This window comes from Topomyia yanbarensis, chromosome 1 (assembly GCF_030247195.1).
Source record: "Topomyia yanbarensis strain Yona2022 chromosome 1, ASM3024719v1, whole genome shotgun sequence".
NCBI lineage: Eukaryota > Metazoa > Arthropoda > Insecta > Diptera > Culicidae > Topomyia > Topomyia yanbarensis.
The window spans coordinates 73,453,500-73,475,273 of NC_080670.1; the positions used below are offsets into that span (position 1 = coordinate 73,453,500).

At 39.7% G+C, this 21,774-nt stretch overlaps 1 protein-coding gene and 1 long non-coding RNA gene across 6 annotated transcripts in view; one reads left to right on the forward strand and one right to left on the reverse strand.

Moving 5' to 3' along the window:
* The first annotated feature begins 13,473 nt into the window (after positions 1-13,473).
* On the forward strand, positions 13,474-14,844 carry LOC131677936 (uncharacterized). The gene is made up of 3 exons (XR_009303488.1): positions 13,474-13,719; positions 14,078-14,526; positions 14,594-14,844. It is a non-coding gene; the product is annotated as an uncharacterized LOC131677936 (long non-coding RNA).
* Positions 14,845-17,437: 2,593 nt separating this feature from the next.
* Positions 17,438-21,774, reverse strand: part of LOC131677939 (cilia- and flagella-associated protein 43) — a 107,809-nt gene continuing 103,472 nt past the window's right edge. For all 5 annotated transcript variants that reach the window (XM_058958031.1, XM_058958036.1, XM_058958033.1 and 2 more), the window contains 2 exons: positions 17,852-18,267; positions 17,438-17,797 (listed from right to left, as the gene is read on the reverse strand). In XM_058958031.1, the coding sequence (XP_058814014.1) occupies positions 17,485-17,797; positions 17,852-18,267 (729 nt within the window). In that variant the 3' untranslated portion in view covers positions 17,438-17,484. The remainder of the gene's footprint in view (positions 17,798-17,851; positions 18,268-21,774) is intronic.

Consider the following 21,774-nt stretch of genomic DNA (forward strand, 5'->3'; position numbering starts at 1 on the left):
ACACTTTGCCGAAGGTACCACCACTTTATCTCAACAGCTTTACCAAATATGTTTCGTATCAATATTTTAGTCTAATAAATGATATTCTTTAAATCCAGCTACCAGAGCCATGGATACAACCGGATACAAGTGATTCATACAGAATCTTTCAGCATCTTTCTTGTACTTTCAAATACATATAGAGTGGTCTGCCCGTTTTTGCTCGTTCATGAATTATTTGAGTGCAAAGTAGGCCATTTTTCGAATAAAAATCGTGAATATCTCAGAATCTGCTCAACATATTAAGTTGCTTCCTTCACCGAAATTTTGTATTTCATCAATTGTGATAGTTTTGTAGAACATTTTGAACTTCCAAAAAATCTTGGAAAGAAGTTATGATGAAAAAATTGATTTTTTCGGTATTTCCTCTAATAATGCTCTATATCTCAAAGACTATTAAAGAGAGACTATTACCACCTTCAGTAAAGTTTCTTGTAGAAGAATTTACTACAACTTTGCAGAATACATCAATTTGCTATCTCTAATTGTATGAGAAATAAATTTTGAATCTCACTTATAGGAGGATTAATCATCAAACTTTTGACTTATAAAGATGAAGCGTCTCATTGTCATAAATTCTTCCGAAGATACTATAGCGCTATAACTAACCATTTCGTAGTTATTGAAAACGATCACATTTTTCGCGTTTTGGACCACTGTGCTATGGCAGCAAACTTTGTGCACTATTGTTCAAATCCAATACAATTTTGAATTTAACCCTTGGCTACACCAATACACTGGGTTCGGCTAGCCCAATGGCGCTACCTAAAAGAAAAGCCTGTTGTTCTTTTTACTCTTCTTAATTTTCTCGACTAAATCCAATCTAAAGACAAAAGGCGTTGATAGTTGTCAGATTCCATTTGTGTGTTTTTAACAATTGCTGAAAATAATTGTAGCTCAAAGATCGCACCTCAACCAAGAAATTACAATGCTTGCTGCATTAAAGTTTAATTTTTATTCATTCCTCACTTAACGATACACGATATATCGTCGTTCAGGACTTTTATTCCATTTGCATTAAATGATTTGTATGAAAAGTAGCCAGAACATATTCAGCAACACTGTTTTCCATCCCGTTTGTAAATATTATGAACGATCAATCGGAAGCTGGTTCAATATTAGTGTAGTTCGCGGGTTTGAATCACTAATGATCAATTAAAGCAGCTTTTACCACATTGGCCACCTATGACGGTTCATGATGCTTCCGGTAACTCGCCAAATTCCTACTACTCGCAGTGGCTAATTCCCTAGCAATGAACAAAGCTCCAGAGCCGGATGGAGTTCCAAACAACGCTCTCAAGGCAGCGATCATAGCGAACCCGAACATGTTCAGGCTAGCTATGCAGAGATGCCTTGACGAGTACCGCTTCCCCGATAGATGGGAAAGGCAGAAATTGGTGTTGCTGCCGAAGCCCGGGAAGCCGCTAGGCGACCCATCGGCGTACAGACCAATCTGTCTGGAGGATCATCCTCAACAGGCTAACCCCGTACGCAGAAGGTACGTACGGCCTGTCAAGCAACCAGTTTGGCTTTCGGAAGGGTAAGTCCACGGTGGACGCTATCAACTCAGTGATAAAGACTGCCGAGATAGCGATCCAACGGAAAAGGCGAGGCATTCGATACTGTGCGTTAGTGACACTTGACGTGAAGAACGCATTCAACAGCGCAAGCTGGGATGCCATCGCGCTCTCGTTACACCGGTTTAGCCAACCGGAGGGTCTGTACCGGATCCTGGAAAGCTACTTCCAGAGCCGCGTACCGCTATACGAGACCGATGCCGGTCAGAAAAGGGTTCCGATAACCGCCGGAGTCCCGCAGGGCTCGGTCCTAGGCCCGGTGCTTTGGAACCTCATGTATGACGGGGTTCTAAGACTGAAGTTGCCTCCTGGGGTCAAGATCGTCGGCTTTGCCGATGACGTAACCTTGGAGGTCTATGGGGAGTCAATCCCCGAGGTAGAACTAACTGCAGAACACGCGATCAACACGGTGGAGGAATGGATGAGCGCGAGAGGCCTGGAGCTCGCTCAGCATAAGACGGAGGTAGCTATCGTCAACAACCGCAAGTTGGCACAACATGCAGTTAGACATGTGGGAGAAGTCGTGATCACCTCACAGCGGAGTCTGAAATCTCTCGGAGTCATTATAGACGACAAGCTGACCTTCGGCAGCCACGTCGACTATACAAGCAAGAGAGCATCGACTGCTGTTGCGGCACTATCGAGGATGATGTCCAACAGCTCAAAGGTGTGCGCCAGTAGACGTAGTTTACTGGCAGGCGTTGCCGTATCTATCCTCAGGTACGGCGGCCCGTCATGGTCAAGAGCACCTACGGAAATTGGAGAGCACCTACTGCGTGATGTGCCTCAGAGTGATATCTGCCTACCTCATGATATCACACGATGCATCCTTCGTGATAGAGAGCATGATGCCAGTCGGGCTGGTCATCCGGGAAGATGAGTAGTGCTTCGAGCTACTTGGAAATAGAGGAACCCGCGAGCGCACCAGGGTGACCTCGGTCGCCAGATGGCAGTGTGAGTGGGATAACTCCTCGAAAGGTAAGTAGACCCACCGGCTGATACCTAACATATAGAGCTGGGTGGGCAGACCCCATGGGGATGTTCATTTCCATCTGACACAATTCATGTCAGGCCATGGCTGGTTCCGACAGTACCTCCACAGGTTCGGGCACGCGGAGGTCCTCGCCCGCCCTGACTGCCCAAGTGTAGATGAAACTGCCGAACACATACTGTTCGTATGTCCTCGTTTCGACGTCGAAAGAAGAGCAATGCTTGACGTCTGCGGCTGGGACACAACCCCTGATACCCTTATTCAGCGGATGTGTCAATCGGTGGAGAAGTGGAACGCAGTCTCGACTGCAGCCACCCAGATTGCCTGTAGGCTACAGGGAATTTGACGCACCGAGCAACAGACGACGGGCACGACTAACTAGTGATTGGTTAGTTGGAGCGAAATTAGGCCGACGGCAGCAAAGTGAGTGAATGGTCTGTTCATGCTGAGGCAGGTTTGGCGCAGCGACAGGCAACCACGCAAAAGGTAAACCCAGCTACCCCGAAGCAAGGCAGAAGAGCGAGTGTATAGGCGTATAAGTGGACTGCCTCATGCCAAGATGGGAGGGTCGTAGCGTAGTACGTTGGGGCTTAGCTATCGATGCCTCGTGGCGTGGCAGAGGAGTGAAAGGGTGAGCATCCAAGTCAGCCTCACATGGTATGGGTGAGGCGAGCACAAAAGTAAGCCTAGCAAGGAACGAAAAAGGTGAGCACAAAAGTCAGCCTCATGTGGGAGTGTTTGAGAGTGAATCAAAGTGCGATAGAGAGAGCACCCAAGTAAGCCTCATACAGGACGTATCAACGCATGAGCGAGAGTGAATGAGTACATCAAGTACAGCCATCCCCCCCGAAGTAATACCGAGAGGTAGTCCCTGGGGGGAACAATGTCGAAGCCCAATGGAGTTTAGTCGGTATTAATGGCTGCGTCATCATTAGAGCCCGACACACCCCCAGTACACCCCGTGTGGTAGCTTGGCATCTACTAACAGCACGTGTACTGGGCTAGTACGTAAATGTATTCTCCATTGTATAAAAGAAGAAAAAAAGAAATCATTGCTTTATTAGACATCTTCATTATTATTGCCATTATTGGTTCCGTACCATTCTAAGACAGTACGGGTGTGGTGAAAGACGTCAAATTCTACTGAAACATTTTCGGGTTATTTTGAGACTTTAAAAAGAGCAGAAGTCATTTTTGGGGACATGTCCGTTGACAGTCTCATATGTGATCATGGTGTATCATTTTACGCAACCGCAGATCGTATACCAAAAAAGATTTTTTGTGAAATTTTGACAGCTTCTTCATCGACTTCCTGCCCAGCATCCTTGTACGAGTTTTAACACTATGTACTGCTTGTCGCTCCGGTTCGTTGCCTTAAGAAATGTGTATATTTTGTAATGTTTCAATGCCTTAGTAAAAAACTTGAATCGAAATGTTGGATCGACGCTTGAATTGGTTTAATACCATCTTGTCCTTGCAGTGTCACCAACCAACGACTAATGCTTTTTGAATATCTTATCGAAATGTACAATTCCAAACCGATTCTACCGATCCAATTTTGAACACACAGTTGCAAACAATTCAGATCTACTAGTTTATGCATGACTTTGTATTCACTTAATTGCGGGGCCCTTAAAATCCCGGGGTTCTGGCCAAGTATAGTGTGCCCATGTGTACAGACGGTACTTATAGATCGAATAACATAAATTCATTATTCCAAAAAAAAAAAAAATAGTGTATCCCTCTCGACTCTGATCAATACTATAATTCTTTATCATCTTGGACCAGGAAAAATTACATGTTCTGAAATTTTAAGTCTTGTACTTCGTCAATAATAGGTCCTCCTCATAATATAGATAATCGAGGTACTGCTGACCAATTACATGTTGGGTAATGTGAAGTTTCGGATTTATAAGGGTCCAGTCAGTGTCCTAATTAATATGTATGTATATTTCATGCTGGCTTTATTATAAAGTAAGCGTATTTTGTTGCTGACCAAAGGCTAATTTGTGCTCTATGCAACTAATCAAATGTCTGTCGCAGCACTCATTTTTCCTAATTAACTGTACATAATACCACAATGTTTAAAAATAAACTCGTGCTTCGGGAAGTATAAAAGTCGTACTTTCATTTTGATTAATATTCTCGTACTTCTGAGGAAGGGTAACATCAGTGACAACCGACAACCACGCTGGAAGCGACGACCACCACTATTATTATCTTTTTCCCTAGATTGTCTACCAGAATTCTTAACAGCGTCAAGGCAGTCAGTATAGTCATGTCAAATCAATCAAAACCTGAAAATTTTTCGGGATAAAAGTGCAATATTTTTTGTATACTTCCATAATCATCGGGCTATTTGTCCTACTTCTTCGGGCTATTTGTCCTACTCCATCGGGCTAATTGTCCTACTCACGATCGAGCCAGATACGTAAAAAGTACATGTTTAGCTTGCGGTCAGCCAATGGAGCACACGGTGACCTAGAAGAATAGATTTCTGCACCGGGGATTACTTATAAGTTCAGGACAATTCTGTCATCAATATCACCAGTACTGAAACCGAAAATGCTTCATAGTGCAAAAAAAATCATAAAAATCTTCCTTTGACTTTGTAGTACATGTTGTTGATTTGTTTATTTGCTAAAACCAGGTCAACGCTTGCCGCGACCAAAATCATTTTCAAAATGACATTAAAAATGAGTGCCTGAATGAGTTCCATGCCGTTATCCGTGTTGCTAGTCACTACTTTTCACAATTTGACTTGATTTCGTTCATAATATCCCGGATATCACGGAAGAATGATGATATAAAATGACATTTCGTTGTATGGGATATCAAGTGATATGGTACGTAATATCACCGGATATCACGAAAATCCGCATATCACTTGATATCAGTGCTAATGTGAACATAGTATTAGAACATTTTTGATTCCACCCACCCACACTACTTTTACAGTAAACGGCAAGTTACGGCGAATAGCCTAGAACAACGTTTCAATAGCCTACCGATCGCCAACATCTAGTTTAACCTGCCTGTCCGCCATTTCGTTTACTGGGCAGCACAAGAAACTTGGTTCGAAATTCTAACACCATGTAAACAAACTCGATGAACTGTCATTTTTAAGCATTTTTACTCAGATGACGTCATAATGCACCCAGTTAAGTTCAACCGGAAAATGAGCCGGTATGCTGGCTGGTTCTACTTCGTATTCCGGCTCCAGTGACACAACCGATTTTAGCTACAATCGGTTGTGTCACTGGAGCCGGTATGCTTATTAGAACCAGCCAGAATTCCGGTTCATTTCCGGCTGACTAGTCGTGTAAAAGGGAAAGGGTAGTTTTCTATGTATTAATTAGAGCATTCTAGTTAGAGTGCGGCCAAGACTCGTTTGAAGTATCCAAACAAACAGAAATCTGACGTATTTCTATTGTGAATTCGTCAAATTTCATGTTCGTTCGGATACGTTATGGCCTCATGGCCACACTCTAACTCCCAGTTAAACTCATTCCGGAACCGGTTCGGATTTCTGAACGGAGTCATTAGAGCATGTTCAAGAGCGTTTTATTTTGTATAGGAGTTTCGAAGTAGAACTGGAACTGAAACATTCACATCCCCAGCAGAGCGTTTTGTTTTATAATTTCGAATAGTTTTGTTTCAAAATTTAAAACTGTTATACGACTCCGTTCTATTTGTTGCTGATTTTAAAACACGTTTAGAACTGTGTTTTAACTACATGCCAAGTTTTCAGCACAGACACTTAGACCAGATAGACTGGGGAAAAATAAATTTGAATGCAGTAACGCTGAAGGAATGGCGAGATATGAATTTTAAACTGAATAGAACATCCGCTACAATTGCTGCTGGGGACTGCAAGTTCTAGTTATAAAATTTTCAGTTTTATTTAATAGAACTGTCAAAATTATGAATCTAGAACTGAAACACTCCTGAACATGCTCTTATGGATTCCAAATCAAATGCTACAACCAATTCCGACACAACCGGTTTCAGAATCGATTGTTGCATTTGATTTGGAATCCATACTGACTCCATTCAGGATTCTGAATCCAATTCCGAATGGTTTGACCTAAAGGTGTTAGTATAAAGGTACGCAAAGAGTACAAAAAGTGAAGCCGAAAAAAGTTTACCTATCGAGGAAAATTAAAATCCAGCTTTGCTGCAGATGCATCAGAGATGCATTCCAATTGTGCTTGATAGGTAGGCTTTTTTTTGACTTCACTCTTTGCGCAACTGTTCTCTATAGACTGTGGTTTGTCCGGGCTAGAGTGCTCTAGTATTAATTAGAGCACTCTAGTTAGAGTGTGGCCAAGAGGCCATGACGTATCCAAACGAACATGAAATTTGACGTATACACAATAGAAATGCGTCAGATTTCTGCTCGTTTGGATACGTCAAACGCGTCTTGGCCGCACTCTAACTAGAGTGCTCTAGTATTAATGGGTACTATTTTATCAGAGTGTAATTTGTTATTTTGGTCAGGGATGCCAGGTACACAGATTAATCTGTGTTTCACAGTTTTTCAATATACTGCACAGATTTTTAAAACAGCGCAGATTTCCCAAAGTCCCTCTAAAGGCTAGTTTACAGTTCGGGAAATGTGTCACGGGATTTGAGTCACTGTGTTTTTTAAAATGTGCTCGGAATTTCTAATCCGATCGATGAATAAATAAATATATGCGTGTACATTGAAAAACAAAAATATGCAGAGTTAACATCCTTTCCATTGCCGTCTCTTTTATTCTGCTGTGATTTTTATGCATTTTCTAGCATATACTTCCCGCTTGGAAGAAAAACGGGCAGCCAGCAAAAATCCGTCAAGATTCCGGCAGCTGTCAAAATTATCAAAATGGCGCTGCCAGAATTCAGCTATACTCCTTCCAGTTATGGCAGGCAGATTAACCTCACCTGTTCTGTTGTTTATCGTTGTTTCATTTTCGCCATATTTACATTTTTCCAAGAAGGATAGTTTTGGCAGATGAAAAAATAGGGAGAAACAAAGATTTTGGTTTCAAACATAGTAAATAATATGGATTTCATGTCTCCAGACATGTTTTTATTATAAATTTACATAAGATTTAAAAAATTAAGAAAAAATGCAAGCAAAACCTGAAGCGGTACAAAACCGGTCATATATAAAACTGTCAGCCAATTTCAACATTTGAAATAGCTCGCCCAAAGTATTTATAATGGTGTTGAAATGCTCTATGACACTGTAAAACTTATTACGGACACGTACAATACCGGTTGGCTCCATGATGAAATTAATCCGACCGAAAAGCTATTTTCGATTTGGTTTCCTCCACCTGGTGGAGGAAAACAAATCGTTGAACACACTAATACAGTTACACATTGTCAAATACTCTATACTACTTTTTCCATTATACGGTTAATACTCTTGTCAATACTCTCAAGTATTGACAAAAATATTGAACGATAAAGGGCCGCTAATATGGAGAGAGATGAATAGTGAAAATCAGTCAAAACGGCGACACTCCCTCTATGCTGATTTCAAAACTAGCATTTTGGCAACAGCTTCCAAAGGCAGAACTTTAAATGACTCCTATTATATTTTGAAATAATCCGTATGATGATGTTCACTTCGAATCAAAGAGATGAAATAACTCTAAAGCTTGTTTTTACTAATACATATAGTCTAGAATACATCTTACAATCACGATTTGACTAAATTCTGACGAAAATTTGTTTCTTTTATGATAATTGTAAATACAATACTCATCTCCTCCAACTCAGGCATGAGTAATGTTTATTTATTTTGCACGATTGGTCTGCTCAATAAGGTTCGTCTCTCTTCCTATACTCTCTGGTCCAATGCATAAAATTTGCAGCAGAAGAAACGAGAGGCAGATAGAAAAGTACACGGAGAACTTGCATTACCTACAGACACTTTATATAACAGACTAGCGGAGAGAAAAACAGTAAAACTAGCAACCATGAATGTAAACTGGCATCACGGAAGCTCCCATAACCCAGTAAAGCTCAGCCGGAAATGAACTGGAATTCTGGCTGGTTCCAGTTCGTATTCCGGCTCCAGTGCAACAACCGATTCTAACTAGAATCGGTTGTGTCACTGGAGCCGGAATACGAACTGGAACCAGCCAGAATTCCGGTTCACTTCCGGCTGAGCTTAACTGGGAAGCTTTGCATTGGCTTCCTCTTGTACTTCCCTCTCAAAACCCTCATGCTCGTTTGGCTGCACTTTTTGACAGTCCGTTTGGCTGCAATTTTTGACACTTCGCTAGTCTGTGTATAAAGTGTCTATAGCATTACCTAGCAGTAAGTAATCTGAAATCTGTGCATCCTACTTCCTCCAACGAAAAACGAAAGAGAGAGAATCCGATTGTACCCAAAAATAATGAAATATTCCCCAAAGCCGCCTAAACTTCATCCCATTAATTTTGAGTAAAAAAATCATTCCCTCTGCTTTGTTTTTCGGTAGCGAAATAAGGACAGCAGATTAAAATTACCTACTGGTAGGTAGTGGATTTGAAGCGTGTATGCTTTCGATGATTAAATAATGTTCTGTCCAGACAAAAAAAATGCGGACGAACATGGTCAGGCGATTTAAACAGTTTGACGTTTGACTCAACTCGCTTGTGCTAATTCAGCTTTTTGTTGGTGGCTGCGTTCCCAAATGCGCACTCCACTTTGACAAGTCGTCCGTCCAATGTCAATTTTGACAAATCATCAGTCGTGTTAATTTTGACAACACGGTAGGCGTTGAATTTTGTTCTCGTCTGAAACGATAAACGTCAAAATTTGTGATCATAACAAACCCGGTTGCAGAGCACCGGTATAGTTTCAGCGGAGAAGTCGTTTATTATCGAGCTCCATCTCATCTTTAGACGAATCATTGTCAAGGGAAGTCAGGCTTGGCTCACGCGGTTTTCGAATGGAGGGAGCAAACAAAGGCTATTGGCGAAACCATACTGCCCAAAGCGGAAAATGACACGGTCATGACTGACAGAGGACGGTTCGTCCCGTATTCCAATCAAATGCGTTTTTAAGATTATTCTGTTCCGTCTTGGTATTTGCTGCTGATTATCTGTGGAGAAAATGCTCAGTTGAAGGAAAGGATGACTACCTATTTGTATGGCGTTTCCAAGAAAGAACATCTCAATTATAAGTCAATTCTATCATTTGACAACTGCAAACAAGAACCGAGAAGGAACAGCCCAAAAATCCTTTCACAACTACTCATGAACCTAAATGGATTGTGCTTCAAGGGTGTGGTTGAATGTATTTCTATGAAGTCCGAATGGAAAACTTTGACGATTATCGATCGGCCAGGTACTGGAAAAGTGAGGCTTCCTTAGAGTTTCGATACAGCAACATTTTGAATTACCTTCGACTCTGCCTGCTGGTGTCAACACTCATCCCGAAGAGGATAAGAAAATGCTCGAATTGGCAGCCTTCCTGAAGTTAGTTGCCGAAAGCGGAAATGAGAATTTTATTCGGAACGACAACAACCTTATTAGAAAGCTGATTATTGTTAGAAAAGGAATCACCGAACTAACCTGTTCGTTCGATTAGGTCAACAGTAATCTGGGTGTTGGCTAGAGAAAAAAAATTTCTCCATTCGTTGGGATCTTTGCTGAAAGAAATCTCCGAACCGATCAGAGCACTGATTGCGAAAGTATACGATGTGCTTTTGGTCTAAAAATGTGAGGAGTAGGAGCTGGAGGCGCCAATCAAGGATCTGCTGGCTCGGACAATACATATGGAAAATCGGCATGGTTCCATTATAGAGACTCTCAATATCATCAAACGTAAGCTCGTTTTGACCTGACCTGAACTGCAAAACTGAAATTTTGAACTTTTTAAAGATCTTTTCTCATTAATAATCTCCCTTCAGAATGACCAGCGATCGATGCTTCATTCGGCCTATATCAAAAACTACTAATACGAATACTAATTAGAACCAGAATTTAGGGATTCGAGCCTCTGCTCTTACCAGAATTAATCACGTACGATATGACCAGTAATAAAGCAATGAAACTCGGTGTAAATTCGGAAAAGCACTAATCTTCTGACAATGTAATATCTTAGCAAAGTTTATTTAGATATGCGCGTTTTTTTGAACAGCATTTGTAGTAAAATTTACCATCTATCGCAACGAAAAATGCGATAAAAAATAACTTCTTAGCATAATGGCAAATGACAGCTGCAACGTTAACAAACGAAATCGGTTGCAATTCAGCCGGCTCATTAGTTTCGTCTAAATCTAATGTCGCTGATGATTGGTTTTCCACAATCTGCCAATTTTATAAGACGCGATCAACCGGATCACCGTATTACGCGTGGCTATTTGTCCAATTTTTGTAAGCCGATTTCGCAAACATACCCAAATTGTATTTTTAACGGAAAAACAACCGAAATTTTATTTTGATGTTTAACGTTTCTGACGAGAACAAAAATCAACGCCTACCGTGTTGTGAAAATTGAGACTGATGGAAGGGCTTGTCAAAATTGACACGACTGATAATTTGTCAAAATTGACATTGGACGGACGACTTGTCAAAGTGTAGTGCGCATTTGGGAACGCAGCCACTAACAAAAATCTGAATTGCCCCTAGGAACAAATGTAATTTCAATACTTAGACAAATTTTCTGGCGGCTGAAATGAACTTGGTTGTTTTTCGCATTTTTCTAACATTGCGGTTCATGTTTGGCTCAAGTTTAAAATTGTTTATTTAATCAATTGACGTGTTCACGCTTGTACTTTATTTGTCTAGTGCACTTCATTTAGACAACGAATGTGGGAAATTGTGGAATCGTGTGTAAGTATAGTAGAGCAAGATCTCTGACCTAAAGTCTTAATGAACGTCAGATTGTGGTAAGTTTTGGTTTGCAATACCAATTTCACCATTGATTCTTCCTATAATTTGGTGGTGATTACCTAGTATACTGGTAAGTTTATGTGAGTAGATAATGAATCCGAAAATTAGTATTATATGTAATTTTCATATTAGGCAATCAAGGGCGATTAAATGGCGCATTCCGTGGTCGATTTGGGGGTGATTTAGGGGCGGGTAGGGCGGTAAAAAATGACAGCGACAAATCGCCCAAATGTTGCATTTGAAATAGCCCCCTAATTGCCAGCAATTTGCTGGCAAATTGAAGGGCAATTAGTGCATCCGAGTTGGCAAATAGCCCCCCGTTAGCCAGCAATTTGCCCTTTTTGACTGGGGTGTGTAGGCTGCGCACAGATTTCAAGAAAAATGTCCTGGCATCCCTGATTTTGACAACTGTAAGTAGAAGTAGACGGGCAGGTTTTGGATAGAGTCTGTATACAATCAGCCCCATGAAAACTGTTTGTTGCTTGAAGCTGCCACCAAATACCAGTAGCGCTAGCTATGTTTCAAATGTTTAAGGTCTTCACATGAACTGCACAACACTGAAAGTGGGAGTCAAAATAAATAAATAATAACAATATATGAGATTTTTCTTGCATTGCTTATTCTCCATAAAATCCGAACTCTTTTTTTACCTGTATTCCAGGCAAGTACATCAAAATGAAGTTTGCATTCGACAAGTTTCAGGTCGAGTTAACAATATTGGCTCTTAGCAATGCGAACGCTGCTTAAAGCGTGTTCGCTGTCATTTTTGGCAACTATCCGAGCCAGGAAGCCAGCTTATGTTGGCTTCATTCATTTTTCAAAGAAACGTCAAAGCATTCACCCTCTTGTATACAATATACAATAAGAAAATATACATAAGTAAACAACGCCTTTGGTTTTGGAGTTCGAAATCTGGTAAGTAAATAAATAGGTTTAGCTTTTATAATAACAATATGATGTGTAATGGATAATTATATTTTTAACAGAACAAAGCAACCCAGACTGCAATGAATGTGCCGTGCTAAATATTGCTATTACGGGAGACGGGTGCCACAAATCACCTCCCGCAAACAATATCAAAAATTCATCAAATAAGTTGTGACGAAGAGGAAAGTCGATTTTGCTTGATCATTGTTACTTTACTCATTGGTTAACCCTATGAAAAATGTACTTTTCACATGTTCTGAGTATTCAATTACGGCCCATTAGATAAACTGGTTACCCATCCAACCAGTTTATTTGGTGGGCCGTAATTCATGTGTGATTTGCCGGTGATTCTTCAGCAGTGCACCAGACTGCAGTACCGGACGGAATACTCGATATCGATTCACTGCCAGTAGACGTAGCTGTGCTATCGACTGTACAACTGTAGTTTTTCTTAGTTTTTATTTATAGATATCAACTAGGTGTCTATAATTCAGTTCAAAATTGCAATTAACCCATATATTGCCATATATCTGACTGTAATATTCACCCTTATTGTTTACCACGAACACTGGGTTTGTTCGAAACAGCCCCATGAAAACTGTTTGTTGCCTGAAGCTGCCACCAAATACCAGTAGCGCTAGCTATGTTTCAAATGTTTAATGGCAATTTCGTTTTTGACAGTGCACTACACCGGTGTAGTCGGTGCTACACTCATTCAAACTTGGGTGTAATCAGTCTATCTCTTTCTTTGCACTACACCGGTGTAGCACCAAGAAAAAACGAAAACGCCATAAGGTCTTCACATGAACTGCACAACACTGAAAGTGGGAGTCAAAATAAATAAATGATAACAATATATGAGATTTTTCTTGCATTGCTTATTCTCCATAAAATCCGAACTCTTTTTTTACCTGTATTCCAGGTAAGTACATCAAAATGAAGTTTGCATTCGACAAGTTTCAGGTCGAGTTAACAATATTGGCTCTTAGCAATGTGAACGCTGCTTAAAGCGTGTTCGCTGTCATTTTTGGCAACTATCCGAGCCAGGAAGCCAGCTTATGTTGGTTTCATTCATTTTTCAAAGAAACGTCAAAACATTCACCCTCTTGGTTCGGAAGCGGTTTGAATGAATAGTAAACCAATTTGATGTTGCTGTCGTAAACGAAAATACGAACCATCGTTCGAAGTTCGTATTCGGCGTAAAGAAGAATAAGAAGAATGTATGATCTCAGCTCAGAAACATTGACTAGTGCAGAATGTAGTCGATGGTTTCTCCGAATTCGGACGGATGCTATTGTTATCAATGGTGTGTTACAAGTAATTGATTATCCAAACCATATACCAATATTTTCCAATCTTATAATCCTGCCAATGCCTGCCTGGGCGGCATGACTAAGCTGACCAACACTGGCGAAAAAATCCGTACACAATGCGAACCGTTTACCTGAGCGTGGTGAACGATTTCGCTTCGTTGCGGTATGGTGTACGGATTTTTTTGCCAGAGTTGGTCAGCTTAGGCATGACTTATCAATCGGGACTTACACGTTCAATATTTTGATGTATTGGCGGATTTCTGAAATTCCCATCAATGCGTCAATCCTATGTAAATGCACTTCTTCAATCCAACTTTTTTTCATTACATGTCCAATACGTTTCCGTTTCAGGTCCGCATATGATGTCTTATGTAATCCCCACAACAACTTTACATTTCTATCTCTACGTACAGTGTTTGACGAAAGGCAACATCTTTCCACTCAATAGATTGGATTCGTACAGCTTCGAAAGTTGACCAGGTTCGGGTGCATCGCAGGTTATCGACATTAGTAGTGCCATCGGTGAGCTGTAGAACGAATGTGATGCGGCAATGAAAAAGCTAGCACTTCGTCCGCGCCCATGTTGCTAACCCTGCATTCAAGACCCAAGCATAGTAGTGCAACATCTGTAAGAGATTGGAACGGCCGTATGAACACCCCGGTCCAGACGAATAGCTGGGGAGGTACTTTGTACGGCGATGGTTCACTTGGCGATAGACCACTTGGAGTACTACTCGTGGGGTATGCGGAATGTGTTTGCCTTTGGTTTTATCCTTACCAATGCAGATTTCTCTATGCAGGTAACAAAACGCCTTTTACAGATAATATTCATGGCTTTTAATTGTTTTACTCCAACTTAACGGACAGACAGAATGTCAACAGACAATTCATATTCTGAACGTGAAGCCCATGAAGAGCAACTGCTAGCACGTTAGGTTTTGGCTGCGCAGATCAAGATGCCGGATACGTTGTGAAAAAACGTGGATGTATTTCAATATTAGATATACAACGAACGATAAGAATCATTACTGGTGCAGTTCAAATAAACCTCTAAAATAATACCACTGACAAATATTGAGCCTGGCTGGTTAATTAAATTTTTAGTATAATCTGCTCAACATGTGTTTAACTGTTTTTCCCAACCCCTAGATTAATGATTCGACATAGTCCACATACCCGAATGATTATACCAAGGAGTTCGAGAGAGTTCACTGTTTTTTTTTTTCTAAAATTGCAGGTGTGTAACGTAGCTATGTCACTGTAAGTAGTTTTTCCGAAACAGGGAGTTAGACGTACACCTGAAATCGATCACACCATTTCCGCTAATGAATTTTGATAATTAGTTCGAACAGCCGTGTGTAGAGAACTAATGTAAATATCTTATTTATTAGACGTTTGTCACAAAGCTAGATATAAACAAGAATTTCCATTATCATTTTGAACAATCTACGTAGAGTTTTGTGGATGTGAGGGATTTGGTAAAAGTTTACATGGCAGTCAGACCATTGTTGGAGCGCTTTGCTTTCTTTTTGAACCTTCGGTTAACTACTAAATAAACAGAGAAAAGGAAAGAATAAAAAAGTAAATGTTTGTATTATCCGTTGGTAATGGCATCTTTGTGTATATTTAGGCGACAACATAAAGCTCAAATATGATTTTACCTCGAAGGTTAAAGTTTAAAAATAACATGCACCAAAAACGATTTCGCTAGAGTCTTTGATCATGGTATACACGGTGCACACTTCCGAAAGGTTATCATATTATGCCTATACTGCCCGTAGGCACATATGTTCTTTGGAATTTCCTATCTATCATATGTATATGTTCAAAATGTCTTGAAACTACACCAAAATCACTTTATGGATTTGCGGCTGACCACCGAATATATTGAATTCAAAATGTTATGTGAATTAAAAAGTATAATCAAATAAAACTAATATTGCGCATTAAATGAGAAATAGCCTATTCAAACATACCTGTGCTGAGCGTCTTTAGTCAACTTTACTTCACTGTACAAGCTAAACTGATGATATTATAAGCGCTCGCTCGTTCGTACATGAATAATGTAGGGTTTCACAATACATTGACAAGCGGCATGCTATACGTTATACGACTGTTCGACGAATGTGTATGAATAGTATAAGAACAAATCAAACGCAAAGAATCATGTATTCCATATGAATGTTATACAGCGCGGACATATATGTATTTGTTATTACTTTTCTGACCTCGAGTCTTAATACCTTTTTAGCAAGAAACTTAATGGGACATTGCAAGATGACGTCATAAGAGCAAAAAGGCTCGAAAAAATGACAGTTCAGCGAGCTTGTTTGCATGGTGTTAGAAATCGAACCAAGTTTCTTGTACTGGGTGGGATCAAAAATTTTCTAACTCCATGTAAACAAGCTCTCTGAGCTGTCAGAAAAGTGAGGTTATACATTTTCATGCAATGCTCTATATCGTTTGGGACATATTTTTCTCTTACGCGAAAAGTATTAGGGCCTAGTTTTGGGTGTATGATTTGTAAATTTTAATAATGTCCTAGCAATATTAGTATCAAAACTCTTCAAATTGTCTCGAAAGTCTGTTATTTATTGTTACGGGACCCTATGACAATTTAAATAAAATGGAATTGGAATGGAATGGCCACTCACGTCTCCACGGGAACCTGCTCCGGAATGTCCGTTCCTGGGTCAAATCACCAAATGGTTCCAAAACCACGAGATACAGCCTACTGATGCAATTCCAAGAATGTTGATACCCATATTGCTAGTATTTCATTGAAGTTCACAAATAGTATCCCAGTACTGGAACCTGCTTCCGGAAATCCGGATTCCCGGAAACTGAATGAAGTAACTCGATTAATTTTTACCAAGTCCAAAAGCGGATGAATCCAAAACACCTAAAAGCATCAAAATCGGTTGGAATTTACCTTAGTTATTGGTATTTTAGTTTTGTGGGTACCCGGGTACCCACGTCGGCCTGTTACGTAGTAAAAAAAATCAGGAGCCCCTCCTAACTCCCCCCCCCCCCTTACTATATCAACAATATTATTAACCCAAAAGCTTGACTTCGTGAAGTTCAAAGATGTCACAAAGTTTCAATATCCAGCTATGGATAAAATATACGGATTTCATTAATTGAAACCTAAAAAGGTACCCGGGTACCGCGTCGGATACATAACGGTTATGTTCGATATTTTACCAGGCAATGGTTATACTTTCGTTCAACGACCCATATTGAAAATGATTTTTAAACGTTTAATTGAATGGCTGGCACATGGTACACATTTATGCCGGTCAGTAACGGTATACCATCAATATGGTCGGTGTTAAGTCAGACCGGACTAAGTCGCAAAACATCAAAAAATTAGATAATGATAGCACTGGACAAAGAATATTTGATTTGAGATATGTAACAATAAACAAGAATTATGTCAAAAATTAATTTCCAATCATAATGTGAAGGATGCTGCGATTCAAACTTTAAACTAGTTTTTCCCGAAATTAATATTTTGTCACTTAGTCCGGTCTGACCTAACACCGACCATATGTAGAAGTATTTTCCCCCAAACATAATCCTCTATCACCGCTCGAGAGGTTCTTAACCATAAACCAAACACCCTGTATACTTATATATATAATGTAAACTGAAAAATATAAACGAATTTGGTTTATGAAATAATATTAATTAAATTATTACAAAGGTTGATTACTCAGTTCTGAAATATAATGCATTTTCGAAGTCGGAACTAATGACTAATTGACATGAATTAGTGTCGGTGGTGCTGTCAGAGTAGGATAAGTTTTTAAACGTTGTAACTCCAACATTGTTCCAAGCTCTAATATTTGTGAGTGCTGAGCTTGTACCAAACGCACAAGGCGAGCTCTGTCAATGATGGCGGACATTTTAGCGCGACTTACTTCCTCCTTTATCGTCTCTAATTCTGAATTTTTCTGCAAATGTTGCTCAGTAACATCAACATTTAATTCCTGAATTTGCTTATCAAGAAGCTTGTTCTCTTTTCTTTTGCCTTGGATTCTTTCCTCCAATTCTTCAACAGATTTCCTCCTATAATAGAATATAGTAAAAACAACGCCTAACCTTATACAAATCACATCTTACACTTCCATCAGCATTTTATCCTCTGCATAAATTGTGTTCTCAATTTCTCGCTCAAGGGCTAGCTGGCCTAGGTCTTCCATTGTACTCATTTCTTTACGCTTTAACCATTCTTGAACTTCTTTGGTGATTTTGCATTTTTCGATCATTTTTATCTGATCCTTCATGTCTCTAATTTTAAGTCTAAGTGCTTTGTGTTCCCACTCCAGAGAAATAATCCTCCTCCTGAACATGGCCGCATTGATCATGGCTTTAAGCTTTTTCGCTCCAGCACGTTTTATAATTACGTTAATGTCATCAACGTCCGTGCGATGAATAAGAATGCAACTATCGAAATCAACCAAATGACCAGACATGGGCACCTCGATAAATCCTAGTTTTAAAATAATTTGAACATTTCTGTTGGTAGAATCTTCAAACTGGAATAAAAGGTGAGAAGTTTAGTATGAACTGTAAAAAATGCCTGAAATAAAATAACGGAAGGGCATATACAGTACGTAGAAAAAAATTATCCACCTTCATCACAATATCAGTATTTGTTCAATATTCTTGACAAAATCGCTAAAAGGTACGTTTTTATTTGCATATTTTATTGTTTATGCACTCGATCGTTAAATGCATTAAAAAAATACTTGCATTTTTCTTTTTGCGATACTCTGTACTGTTGGAACTAACACTAAATAATAAAAAGGCGCAAATAAGTTTATGCACCTTAAAGAACCTAGTTGCATTTTAGCGTATATAAACAAATTGTTGTCATTTTATTCAATGTAAACATTAGGTCTGTTCCAGTACCAGGAGAAACTGGAAGTACTCCGGAGAAAATCGTTCCTGTACTCTCTTCTTCTCTTTTTTCTTCTTCTGGTAGCAAACCGGAGTAAAAAGGAGCAAATATTTTTTGCTCCTGTTTACTCCGGAGTGACTTCCGTGTACTGGAACAAACCTATTGTATCTAACTCCTGTATCATCACTGGAAGAGTATTTCTGATCTAAGCGAATCTCTGACACAGTGGACATTTGTTTGTTTCTTCGCAAATCGTGGGATTCAAATGATGGTCATGTCCCTAATACCCATTTCGGGGTTCGCTATAGGCGATTATAATCCAACGTGTTTGATATCTTCTAGTTCCTGTTCAACAAGTGCTGATGATGTAATGTATAGTACTGTGATCGAGTATGGTTAGAGTAGCACAAATTAATCTTTAGCATAAACGTACTGCCACTATGAATCTATCCCGCCTTGCGCAGTAAGGAAATGCTTCCATAGCATTGGTTCAAGAAGCGTAACTCTACAATGGAAACTTCTATGATGACATCACAAATTCACGCGAAATGTTTTGTGCATTGATGCATGTCTTACAGACGACCTCGCGACTCGCGATATTCGTGCTGTAACAGTCAATATGGCTGCTGATTACATAAATAAGAAATACGTCTATTGTTCGGCATATTTACCGAATAATGAACCTTCTGATGATTTCAAAAGATTTGTGTCATACTGTGGCAGAAATGGGTATCGCTTCGTAATCGGCGGTGATGCAAAAGCCCACCACATAAGTAGTACATAAATAGTACAAATCAGCACATATTTAAAATAAGAAATCGCCCAACATTTGCAAGAGTTAGCAAAGAAGAGTAAGATCTAGCTGTCTGCTCTGGCGGTATTATGCACGATTGGTTCATACCAAACGACCACGATTCGTCGTTATTTGATCATAAGTACATCGTCTTTGATCATTTGAACGTCTCGCTAGATATCGTCACATATCGTAATCCCAATTCTACCAACCCTGTACGAAGAGTGTTTGGCGACGAGGTTTCAGGGGTATCTTTCGACTTGGATGAGATAGTGGATATAACAACAAGCATACCAAAAGGCTTACCGGCTTCGAGTTATGCGTGCTTCTAGAGGAACACCTTGATGGAATACCGAACTTGTTCGACTCAAAAAATTATGTATAAGAGCTTGGAATCGGGTGGGATGGGTTGGAGGCATTTACGTAGGCTCGCAAAACATACAGAAATGCCTTTCGACCCTCTGTGCGAAGTGGTTGGTAAATCTCTGCACAAATGTCACAAAGTTTCAACAAGACTAGTAGATTAAATAAGTTGCTTTCGAAATCGAAAGACTGTCATGTTAGTTCGATTACTGTCTTTTTGACACGCATACTTTCCAGACTGTATAGAGCCATCACTGACGACTGCCTCTGAAAAGATTCTGATTCATGTGCATTTTGTCGTAGAATTGTGACAATGGGCTATTGAAAGTTTTGCTCCATATAAGTTTCCGGGAAAATATGGAATTATTCCAGTTCTACTTCAAAGAGGATATGAACACTTCAACAGGGTACATTCCATTGGAGTGGCGGGTAATAATTGTAAAATTTTCCTCCTGGAGCAATGATGGTGTATATACAATAGAATGTTAAACCAAGGTTGGACCAACGTCGGACCAATCTCAGATCAATGTCGGACCATTATTGGGCTTATGTCGGACCAACATCGGATCATTGTCAGACAAACATAAGATCAATGTCGAACGGTATGTTTGATCAATAACGTGTAATTGTTTTAAATATCACTTCGCTGGCAGTAAATATCAGTAACTGATGCATTCAACTGAAAGTTCCGTACAATAAGTGATGGTTCAGTTTGTTCGCCCATCGATTTCACATGTTTTGATACAACTGAACTGATATTGTCCAGGTCTGGTAGCACTTTGTTCCTTTTCTTCTCCGAAAACCAAACTGGGTAACTAATAACAAGCAGTTTCGCCTCAACCCAATTGTGATTTTTTTCCAACAATTGCAATTTCAGTCGAGTTACGAGGGTCTGTTTCATGGTTTTGAAATGGCGATAGCTTCCACTGTTTGAAAAAACTGTTGAACTTGCGTCTTTTTGCAAGTGCAGAAAGATTGAATCAGATTCTGTTCTTACCCTGAGGATTATTGTTGAATTTTTGGAGTTTAATTGAAAACCCTATAATTGTTAAGGGTGAGTCGATTAAGACGTTACTTGTGGGAGCATATCGAATGATATTGTGCGCAGTATTAGAATCTGGACAAACGCTACGTTTTAATTTCAAATTCTTCTGGCAATGTTCCAAAGAGTACCCAATGATGTGTCTCTAGACAAGTCATCCACGAAGTGTCTCAAGCAGCTGCTTATTTTAACCGGGCGTAAACTGTAAATTTGCTTTACACGAAAGCGTAAAGACTGCAACTTCGTAGAACATCGGATTGCGCTACCTCTTACTGTTGTGCATATAGGAGTATTACCTTAGTGTCGGTCCCTGGTGCCACCATACGGTCAAATTTTACATTTTCCGAATGAGAAAATAAAGTTTTTTAGTGATCTACTACTTAGTACAACATCAAAATGCTCCATCTCCTTACCGTTGTATAGATAGGAGGACTCCCTTTAAATTGCTTGGCTCACTACCGCCATCATGCGGAGAAATCCTGAAGCCCTCAAGTGAAAACAAATAGTCCTTTTATTCTTCTACAACTCTGTGGAACATCATAGCTTTCTATCTCTCATCGTTTCAGAGATATATTAGTTTTTCCTAACTTTGACCCACCTTTACACGTGGTTTACATATATGAGAGAAGCGGAGTACGCCCTTTACGAATGTTATCCAACTTTAAACGTTAATAACTCTTTAACTGTTATGTGTCCAACAAAAATCACCTTTAACAGGCCAACGTGGGTACCCGGGTACCCACAAATTGAAATGCTCATAACTATGGCTTCCTTTATCCGATTTGGACACTTTTAGATTTTTTGGATTCAGGAACTCGTCCATTTTTTGATTTGTAAAATTGAACCGGATGAATGGATCTGGTGCTTGGTAATCCGGATTTTCCGGGGTAATGTTCCAGTACTAGGGTATGATTTGTAAATTTTAATAATGTCCTAACAATATT